This window comes from Thalia democratica, chromosome 4 (assembly GCF_965202585.1).
Source record: "Thalia democratica chromosome 4, ktThaDemo2.hap1.1, whole genome shotgun sequence".
NCBI classification, from domain to species: domain Eukaryota; kingdom Metazoa; phylum Chordata; class Thaliacea; order Salpida; family Salpidae; genus Thalia; species Thalia democratica.
In genome coordinates, this window is record NC_139168.1 from 52,640,700 (window position 1) to 52,652,409 (window position 11,710).

The window sequence follows — 11,710 nt, forward strand, 5'->3', positions numbered from 1 at the left end:
CAAAACTTGAATTTTAGTAATCTAAATAACTCATTAGTACTAAATATATTTGATATACAAGATAGTAGAAAAATCTATATCAAACCATTTTTTGCATAAGTAAATTTAAAAGTATTGAAAAATTATTCAAGCGTAGATAATAGTGTTTACCTAAATTTCTTAAAACAAACAAAAATATATATAATAAATTATACTTTTTTGGCATAAACATTTTGTCATTACATTTTTACTTTTAAGTTCTATGTAAATTTAGTAACACTAAACTTGTATTTTCATTAATAAACTTAAATGGCCATTTTTACAAGACTTTATAAGCATTAAAAAAGTAGTAATTTGAATTTTAAGTAGTAATTTCATTTTTAACGTAAATATTGTGTTTTCGAGCTATTTATAAACTTAGCTTCTATTATTTTCTGAAGTGAAAAAGTTTCTAAAATGTTTTTAGTATTCGTTCTAACTTTTTTAACGGTGCGTAAAAAACTGTTTTTTTTTTCTTGTCACCGATTTACCTTATGTTTTTTATAAAATACTTTTAGCCTGTTTTAAAAACAACATACTAAAAAATGTTGCTTTCTAACAACATTTAGCTAAGAGGTCATCAAACTACGGCCTACCATATGGGTATAGCATCAAAAAAATAACTCTTAGTCCTGGAAAAGACGTTAAAAGGTATCCAAGTGGTGTACGACTCGATAACCAAAAGCTCTTCGTGCACCAGGTCCTAGGACCAAATATATTGAGCATTTTTTTTTCGTTCAATAAACCATAATAATAATTGTATCAATAGATTAGAGATTTTTTGGTAAAGTTTTTTTTATTACTAATAAAAATTTTTTATATAAGTATTTTTCTTACTAAAACTTATTAGATAGGATTATTAAGTTTAATTGTTTTAGAAATATGTAAAATTAAAAGTAGGTATATGTTTAAGACTACCTGATAACAAATACTGTAGGAAATGATGTTTTGCTTTATTAGTATAATTTTTGCTTTATAAAACACAAACTGAAATAAAATAGAGAAAAAAAGCATTGTTTTAAGAAAGTTATATAATTTTTAAACTTAATATTTACTTATTTAAAGCACGTACTGCTTACCTTACAGCTTGTAAATTTTCAGCAAGATACGCAACCTTGTAAATAAAATATTTTTTGAGTTAAATAAATTGGCTTCACTTAGCATTTAAACTTTTCAACAAATATTTTGAATAGAAAGAACTTTAATTAGCTATTATATTATTGCAAGTTACCGACATTTTTTTCAAAATAACCAGGCATGTTAATATTGCCAGGTGGGTTGTACCTAGCAACTACATACGAGCAACCTTTAGAGTCTTGAGATAATGCTACTCCCATTTCAAAGGTAGATTTCCACACAACTTGAGTAAAATGGCCTGAAAATTTACATTTATTTTTAATGCTAGCAGTATTATGTAAAAAATAGACACTAGGTATGACAATATTTTTTTTTGTAAAGGTATAACTTAGAAAAAAAAAAGTTATGTTAGAAATTTGATACCTGTATTACTTTTAAACCCGTGTTTGTTAAAATTGTAGTCTGTAATTTCATTGTACCAGTTCTCAGTTGCCTGCTGCGGTGACATATACGTAGAGCTCCATGCTAAGTTTTCTCCTACGTTTTCTGTTGTATGCTCTAGTCCTTGCTTTTGTGCTAAATAGTCTGACCATCTGTTTCAAACAATTTCTCACTTCTTTTTAAATGATAAAAAATTTAAAAGACATGAATATTGATATGTTACATAACTTTAAATGAATTAAAAACAAACAAATTTTTATTATTAAACGAAATTAAACGAATTTTTATTATGCTACTAGATGTAAAATAAAAGCATAATATTTCTTAAAGGTGAGGTTTAAGCTTCAAACTTGCATGTTTCGTCGCTTTTGTTCTGATGACCGTGAAATGAACTCAATACTTCTAATTTTAATCCTGACATCAAACTTTTGAAACAAACCTAAATCTAAAGCCTAACCCTTTAGTTGAAATTTAAAAACTTTTTTCTAACATTTTTTCATGTATAACCCTTTGATCATTATATAGTATTTACTACCTAACCTAGAATTATATTATGAGCAACATTCTTATCTACAGAGCAAGTATATTTATTCATGACATTCGCTTCAACAAAAACAATTTCTCGAAAAAATTAACTCAAATGTGATTAAACTTTCTATGTAGATCAGAGTAGTTCCGATATTCGAAAGACATCACAACAATTTTTCAAAGAATTGCAGACGGACTGAAACAATAAGATATTTGAGCAAAACAGTTAAAAATTTATAGAGGTTAAAACTTAAAACAACAATCTTACAACTATTTTTTTTTTATTTTGCTCATGATAAACTTTTTTTAAAGTAGTTTGTTTTTGTTAAAATATTGTGTTGAAAAGTTTTAGGCGGAAGATCTATACAACAAATTTTATAATATAAAATGTGTCTTGTCCTTTTTTGTATAGATACTAACAAACTAACACTAACAAAGATATACTATATAAAACTAAACAAGTTAACACTTTTTTTATTTAAAACATAATTTAAGGTCACTTTAAATTTAAATAGTTAAACAGCTATTAATTTTTAGAACTTTATATTTGTAAAACTTCAGATTAAAATGTGTTTACTTTAATACTTACCTATTTCATAAAATATTAAAAAGTGAAGCTTTAATGTTTTGAGGTATTTATTACTTGATTTATTATTGCTTTGATTATAAACTAAATTAAAATTAAACTTATAGGATTTTTCAAGATTTAACTACAGATTTATAGACTTTGTTGCGATTAAAATTAATGCTGTATGTTTTACTATAAATATTTTAAGTTTAATAAGAGGTTGAGATATCATAATTTATTATTAATTTTAAGCGATATAACTAAAATTGATTTTTTTATCTTACACTGTTTGTTAATAAATAGATAATTGTTTTTGAATTTAAATGTAACTAAACAAGATTATTTCATAAGCTCTTTTAAGTTAAGAGAAAGCAATTAAAATGTAATCGTTTGTACAATGACCTAGAAATTTTTTTTATGTCATGTTTTATTTACTTTGAATTAAGTTTGAATCTAAGCTTAACTGTAGATTAAAAACACCGATTGACTACTATTGGGCTGTCAGTTATTAATTTTATTGAGGAATTTTTTTCATTTAATTTAAAATCTAAAACTGTGAATATGTCACCAAAATATATCTTCTGTAAAAATATCATACTTTCTTGATTACATAAAAATTAAATTTAAAGTATACAGCAGATATTGTATTTTGCTTTAAATTAAACAATATTAAAGTTCTCAACTTAAATATCTTTAAGGATATGAATTATCTTTTATTCTCACAGCTTATTACAAACAAAACAATGTTTTACTCTTATATCAAATTATAAGAGATCATCAGTTGTTAAAATAATTCTGAAAAGAGTTGATGAATAAATGGAAGTATTGTTAAATAAAATTAACTAAAACAAAACTAAACCAAAATTGAGCATATAAGAAAAACAAAGTAGATAAACAAAAACTTGGATGTTTTCTTTCTCTTAAAGTAAAAGTTTTAAAAGTAAGAACTAAACTACTGCATCAATGCATTAATAACAACAAACAGCAGTATGTTTACAATTAGAATTGCTCTAGCACCTAAAGTTTTTAGATCTTATACTAAAACACTTAAAAGGGAAACTTGAAAATAATGTATACCCAAAATTAGAAGCTGTTATGATATTTGAAGAATTTATGAAGAAAAGTAGAAATTAACCAAAGTTTTAAAAAAAATATGAAAAATTTCATATAAAATCAACCGTAATGTAAAAGGAAATTAAAAACTACTGTATCAATGTCAAGTCAGCTGTTATCATCAATAAACTAACGAGGTACTTAGTCATAAAAGAAACATGCTCTAAGCTATACAACGCGAGTACTGTTTATAAATTAAAATCTCAAAAAAAAAAAAACATATGCAAGGAGGAAGAAAGAAGCAACTTGTTAAACACGCTTAAAAACACAAATATACTGACAAACAACATGTGCACGTTAACAAACAAAATTTAATGAACTTTTTTTCAAAATATAATCAGTTTAAAATAATGAGAGCTAGTCAACAAAACGAGCTTTTGTACTTAAAACTATTTTTTATCCATAAAAAACTATCAAATCTAGATTTCCAGGCTAAATTACTAGGAAAGGATCCTAACTAACAGTATACTAGATTCACTATTTGATGTTTTAAATTTTCTAAGATTGTTTTTTTTTTAGTTGTTTTTTAAACTTTGATACTTTTTTTAATATGCTATATACGCGAATTAATATTGTTATTTTATGAAATGATTAAGTAAAATTCAAATAAATAGTACCAAATGAATATGTTAGAAATTTTTGTATAATTTATAAATTAGTTTTTTATGTTAAAAGTTAGATTTTAAAAATTTGTTATTGAACTTTTTTTTCTAATTACTTTTTTGCGTCAGTAGTAAGCTTGTCATTTAGCTTTAAGTCAGCGGCTCCGTGTTTTCTCCTAAGAATATTATGAGCATTTAGACTTTCTTGAGCAAATTCTTCTAATGAGTGTAGCTTTATTTCATTAGAAGTTGGTTGATGAATTAAGTTTACCGGAGAGTTTTCTGTTTCATATACTGAAATGTCAGACTTTAATACTTATTTAATATTTTTAAAATAAATTTTGGTCGTAAAGTATGTTTTGAAATATGTTAATTTTTAATTGAAAAAGATGGGTTTAGTGTTGTAATTTTGAGTACAGAAGTTATTTTAATTAAAATATTTTAAAGAAAGTCATTAAAATTTTAAGTTTAGTATCTAAACCTAATTCTTTTTAAACATGCACTTGTACTTAATAGATTGCATAAAAGTAAATTTTTAAGATTTTTGGGAAAAAAAAAAGTTTTACAAGTTTATCGTTTGTTCTTAATATGTATTTTTTTGATCTTAAATTTCTCTGAAGGATCTTAAAAGATTCGACACACTTTATACCAAAATAAACACTTTGAAAATAAAAATACATTTTTTTTGTATATACAACATACATGATTAATAATCCAGCTTACTCAGAATATTTTATTAGCTGATACGCTATGCACAGTATTTCAAAAAAAAAATTGGGAGTTACTGATATAATTTAGTTTTAGACAATCGATATTTTATAAGAAAATACTATTTATTTCTGTAGAGTTTGCAAAGTATGCACTTAACTTATATTTTGCATACAAGTAGCTAATTTTAAAGCTAATTGTATCTTAATATTTTTTTTTCCTTATAAACTTTATTACAAAAATTACGATTTTTGAATCGAATTTTTTTTTATGTTTGTCACCTATAAAACTTTAATAAAATCAATATTTTCACCTTACATTTTACAATAACACTATATATTTGTAATTTAAGCAGCGAAATTTTTTAACAGCTTTATACGTCAAACTAAAGAGTAACACCAATTTTAATTATTTCAGTATAGTTAGATCTAGTAATTAAATTACTTGCTTATAGCTTGATAATAAAGATCCTAACGAAACAAGTTTGTTCGAATAAATAATAGCCATTATCGAACCATTATAGCCATAATCGAACCGACAATTTGCACATTACTTGCGTTATTAAATTGATACACGTTTCTATGTGTTAAACAATTAACACAATTATAAGGAGTTCTGAATAAAGTATCTAATGCAAAAAAGAATAGAAGATAACAAAGATGAATATGTGTATTTACTAAGTACAAGTCGTAATAATAACAACAACTATAATGGCAATATTAATCGTAGTAGTAAAGATATCACTATTTATTTACTATTACTTAATAGTGGTAGTTATTAGTAACTGTATTTAGTTTAATTTATTATTGCTTATTAATTAATGTTTGTGGATTAATACCGTGAATGATAAACATACATTATAATATTTATCAATTATTAGTCTATAATAGTTATGGTTTCTATTTATTAAATTCACATGTTCATTTTATTCATCGTCCTTTGTTTTAGCTCAACTTTTTTTTTCAGAAACCTATGGATCTGTGTTATTTTTTAACAGAGAGAAACGTGCGTCACTTAAATTATGCAAGTATACTGTGAAAATTGTTGTTATTATTGTTTTTAAGTAATTAAATGATATGTTTAACAATTAAATTGTTTTTGTAAATTCAAATAAATGGTTTATAGTAAAATATATTTAACTTTATGATATTTAAAAAAAAAGGAAACTTGTGTGAAGAAAATTCTATACCTATTTTAACACTTTTACTATTTCTTTTAATATTAAAACAATAATATCGGTTGAAAACTTATTTTTCGATATTAATTTATTTTTTTAATCCATTAATTGCACTATCATAACAAGCTTTACTACGTTTATTAATTACACTAAATAATACAAAGTTTTTTAAAAACTAAATTTAACTTTTTCTCTACCGAGTTGTTGAAATACCTAAATACTAGAAACACAATTACTTATTCTATGTAGTCGTATAAAATCTCTTATAAATAAAGTAACTTTAAACAAGTAATTTATTTATGACAATAAGAAAATCTAAGCTCTCAGTATGGTCAAAATACCTAAGTCATCGCGCTACACACCACTTAACAACTTTAACTAATTTTAACTTGTCCAAATGAATGTTTATACTAAGCTTGCTTTTAAGTCTTTTATATAAAGCAGAATAATAAATATATAAACGGAATTTATAAGTTTTATGACCTTTATAAAAAGTTTAAACATTTTTTGAGAATAAAAACAATATATGATTACTTATATAAACTAACAAGCTTAAAATAAAAATTACCTCTTAGTTTTAACAAAAATACAAAACATGACACATGAAACTTTGTTTTATAGTACTTATCATACTATATAAGTTATTTTATTTACGTTTGTTTATTTTCAAGCATCATAAAGAATAAACAAGTTTGTATTGTTTTTATTTTTGTTTAATTTTTGACTACTAATTTGGAAACTATGTTATTTAACGCTTTGTTAGACTTTTGTTTAGTGTTTATTTAGAAGTTTATGAAGCAATAGACGATTATTTTAATTATCAAAAGTACAACTTAAATTTTAAAAAAATAAGTTTAAGATTATTATAATTTACAAACTAAATTTACAAATCAAATAATTGATCTATAGTAGTTTTCGACAAATTAATCATGAAATCCTAGTGATATAACATAAAAAGTAAAAACTAAAACAATTAAAGCATTTTAGAGCAGTTTTGAGTAAAAAAAAATTGTCTATAAACAAACGAACTTTTTTTTATACCAGTTGTTTATAAATTTGAATATTAAGATAACCTTTTTAATTAAATTTGTGTTTAGAAACTTTCTTAATAACTGTCAATTTAATTTTCTAGTTATTAAATAGTTTATAATATATATAGTTAAATCATTACCATCTACAAATGTATGTTAACATAGCTTTACGACCAATTTACCGATGTTTTTACCACTCGAGAAAATAAGATTTATAAACTTTATGAATAAGAAGTTTCAAAAAAGTTTAATATTTTCATAAGACTAGCCTTTTTGTGTTTAAAAACATATATGTTAAAAATTTTCAGTGAAATAGCTATTAAATTTTTGAAAAAGAAGATTTTATAATATAGCGAAAAGGTTAAAACATTTTAAAGATTAAAACTAATTCTACTAAAATGCAAAAAATTCACGTACTCACTATTTATATCCTGAAACTAGGAGTGTTTGCTGTGTTTATAACAAAAGTATACGTTCTTATTTCCCCACCTTTAATTTCACAGAAACAAAATCAAAATATGATAAGTCAGCTTCGTTTTACCATATTTTTTAATTTAATAGTTTAAATTCTTTTAAAACGGTTCCAATTTTTAAAAATACACTTTTTTTAAAGCAATTTAAAAAAAAATATATTAAGTGGTTGTTTTTAATAAAAGTGAAACAAGAAAGTTATATAACTTGAAATGTATCATAGAATAGTTCTAAAACTTTTTACAATTTAACTTATATTTTAAACAAATTATTTTTATGTTGTTTTATTGTTATAATAAGTTAATTGTCTACTGAACTTATTTTTACCTAAAAGAAAATCTATTGGAAGTTTCGAAATTTATTTTAAATCAATTACTTTAAAAATTTAAGCTATTGCTCTATCAAACTGTAAACTTCAGTTTAAACCTCTATTAAAAAACTAACCTTTGTAAGTATAAATGTTAACAACATTTTATCAATATTTACTTGGGATGTCTCTAGACTAGTAGTTCCTATAGTAAGAAATAGATATTGTTTCGTTGGAAAATAAGAAATTAGTTACACTTTAATAATTTTTGCCCAAAAGAGATGATACTACTGCTTAATTTGGGCTACCTTGCTCTACACTGATTTTCTATAGTCATTCTTTTCTATCTATCCTATGAGAGGTGTGTAGCTCAATAATTAACTAAGTCCATTGACTATATTTATCAGCGTCAGTTTATTTATTTCTTATGTTTGTAAACATAACGTTTGATCATACCAATTCGATCAATAGGCCACAAGCCTTCGGTAGAATAAGACCAGTTTAGTCCTTTTTAGAACTCATCAGTCAGTCACAACCGAATAACCTACTGTCATCAATCTACAAACGGCTTATCATGATAAAACATAAAGCAACTAGCTATCTTGCCTAGTGGACAATGTATTAAACGTTGCACGGCAAAAGAAAATGCTGAAGTTACTGATCCATACCAGCAAACGGTGCTTCATGTTTTTTCATGATAAGCCGTTTGTAGATTGATGACTGCAGATTTTTCGGCTATGACTGATGAGCTCTAATAATAACGAAAGTGGTCTCAGTCTACCGAAAGCTTGTGGTCTGATGATTGAATTGGTATGATTAAACCTTATGTTAACTTCAGCTTGTCTCACAGCATACAAATTCCAGGCTTAAATTATGTAGAATTCGCCGATGTTTTCGTTAATTATACTTGTAAATTAAAATTTTTCTGTGTTCAATAAATATTCTTAAACTATTACGTTCTTCCGCAAAACCTCGAAAATCTAAGAAGTATTTATGGCTATTTTAATAGTATTCTATAGTAAAATGATGTTATGTTTAATTTAAGTAAATATGATACTTTTTTGAAAGCTTAGTTTTAAACTATAGTTACCTTTTTTTATTCCTTAAACAAATAAAACTAACCGAACAAAATTGAAAGCAAAACATATAACTTAGGAACAATTTGGAAGACATGAGAAGTATTTCTAAGTTACTTAGAGTGTTCTATATTATACTTTTGATAACAATAAAAAACTAAATTAATCTAGAAATAGTAGTTTTGTTACAGCTATTGGTATTACCAAACAAACCAAATCCGTGAAGAAAGTGATTATGTGAACTATTTATTAAATTATTTGAAGTCTAAAAATAAAAACAAGTAAAAATTTTAGCTAGATATCTTAAGTTTAAATATTTGTTTATTTCTATGCTAACTAAAGCACTAATATAAAAAATTTTAAAGATTGTCGTTCTTGAAATTTCAATTTTAAGCTTTCGGTTTTAAACCAAAACTTTAAAGCTATCAATTTGTTATGAATACGAAGTTGAGAAAAATTAATGAATGACTGTGAAAAATAGATTGTTTATTTATTATTCACAAACAAAGTTTTTACTGCTGTTTAATAGGACTTCAAAAAATAATATACTCAGTGTTAAGGTAAATTGCTTTGTGATTTAGCAGAGTGAAAGCATTAAATATTTAGGTGTGGTACGAGACGACAAATTAAATTTAACAACTTATTTAAAGTGCCTTAAATCTTAATTTTCGAAAAATTGTTTTATAATGTAAAAATTGGGAAATTATTTGGATACGAGTACTTTGAAAATGGTGTATTAAAGTTTGTTTTATACGAATATTCAATATTGTGTATCAGCCTTGGTGGTGCTGCTAGTTGTTATTTGAAGCCAATCTGTTAGTATGCAAATAGAACCTTATAATATTTTTGTCGTGTGCCCGCACTGACTTCAACTATTCTGTTCTTTATTTGTGAAAAGTAGTTATCTGAAGTTTTATACGTATTTAAATTACGAGTTTATAAGTTGATGCTAAAAACTTTGAAAGGACTTGAGGTTGACCATAGTTGCTTTACTCTAGTTAGTATTGCTCATATACACAATACCGGACATTAAAAAATGACAACTTTGAGTTAAAAGACTTAGAACAGGGCTTGAGCTAAATTCCTGCAGACATTTAGATTCTAAGTTGTGGACTAGTGTTCAAGAAAATCTTAAAAATTTTAAATAAAATAAGTTTAGGTACAGCAACATGGAGTTCTTGTTGAGCCGTTATACTGAGTAAATGCTTCAAATCTGTGACTTGTTTTGCATATGGATGTCGCCTAATTATGTTTAGTTGGTATTTGTCATGTGTTTATTTTAGTGTATGTTTTGTTAGTTTGGTGTATATTTATACAAATATAATTTCAGCTAGTTTTGGTTTGTTGATAAGAAAAACTAACTTGAGTGGGTTTGTTGATATGAAATTAAGTGTATTTACTGTCTTTTAATTTGTTTTTATTTGCTCTTTTTACAGAATTTCAAAAAAAAAATATTTTTATTTTTTTTAGATTATACATTAACTTAGCTATGTAAGATTCCAAAGCTTTAACTTTTTTTTATAGTTTTTAAATCTATATAAGTGTAATTACAGTAAAATAGTTGTATATATTCTTGTTAAGTTAGTTCTTAAATACTAATGTATATATTTGTTATAATACTAGTTAATGTGCTTTGTAAAAAAATCTGGTGACAGTGATCACATGTTTGAACTGTAGGTGTTATTTTTTATTGTAGCGCGGTGAACATTTGCTTAACATTTGAGCTTCATGAATTTCCAAAACTATGTGGTTTTTCTAGTTAAGATTTTAGCCTTGTGAGTGTTTTACAAATAGCTTATCACCGAGGGTTTTTGTTTGTTTAAAAGATAGTCTTTGTTTTTTTAAGCTAAAAGTTTTATACTAATGGGGCAGGTAAATTACGTGTGATGTAACACACTCGCTTTTGCACAGTAAAAGTGTATCGTTACAAAGGGTAGAGTTTTAGACTGATGTTATTTTACCATTAAAAATATGAATAAATGTTAGTAGCTGATGTTTAAAAAAGTTCGGAAACTAATACATTGATAAGATTCACCTTAAGAGCAAATCAATTATATTAGCGCTTATTTAAACTGAAGTCTTTGAAAAAAGGCTAAGTTAAAGAACATTAGAAAATAGTATTAACTAGGATAATCAGAGTAAAAATAGTTCAAATTTGAAAGAAACTACATTTAATTTATACTAAAGTAGAAATATATTTTTAAGCTTTTATAGGTTAAAAGGTGTAAACTTTCTTACCTTCTACTGAAGACTTTTTTTCTTTACTAATAAATAGTCCCATAATTTGATCTGAAGATATTTGATGACACTTATAATATAGATGAACTAAAGTGAAGAAGGTTATTATTAGCAACTGTCGTAAGCTATATTTCTTATTAACTATTACGATTGTAAACACAAATTATTTTTGAAATTTTGTACTTTGTATTAATTTCAAACATGTATGTGTTAGAGCAAATCAAGAATAGATACTTTTACAATTAATTTATGACATTAACATATAAGCCATACAATAACTATTTTTTTCAGTAATGAATAGTAAATAATTAGAATGTCTTTATCAAGTTTGCTTTAACTTATGTCTTTTTTTAGT

General features: G+C 24.7%; 1 protein-coding gene across 1 annotated transcript; it reads right to left on the minus strand.

Moving 5' to 3' along the window:
* Window positions 1–957: 957 nt before the first annotated feature.
* LOC145834767 (Golgi-associated plant pathogenesis-related protein 1-like) lies at window positions 958–11,462 on the minus strand. The gene is made up of 4 exons (XM_082942278.1): window positions 11,356–11,462; window positions 4,464–4,629; window positions 1,519–1,688; window positions 958–1,393 (listed from the first exon to the last, which is right to left on the minus strand). The coding sequence occupies exons 1-4, from the start codon at window positions 11,396–11,398 to the stop codon at window positions 1,236–1,238; spliced, it is 537 nt and encodes a 178-aa protein (XP_082798404.1). The 5' UTR covers window positions 11,399–11,462; the 3' UTR covers window positions 958–1,235.
* Between the last annotated feature and the right edge of the window lie 248 nt (window positions 11,463–11,710).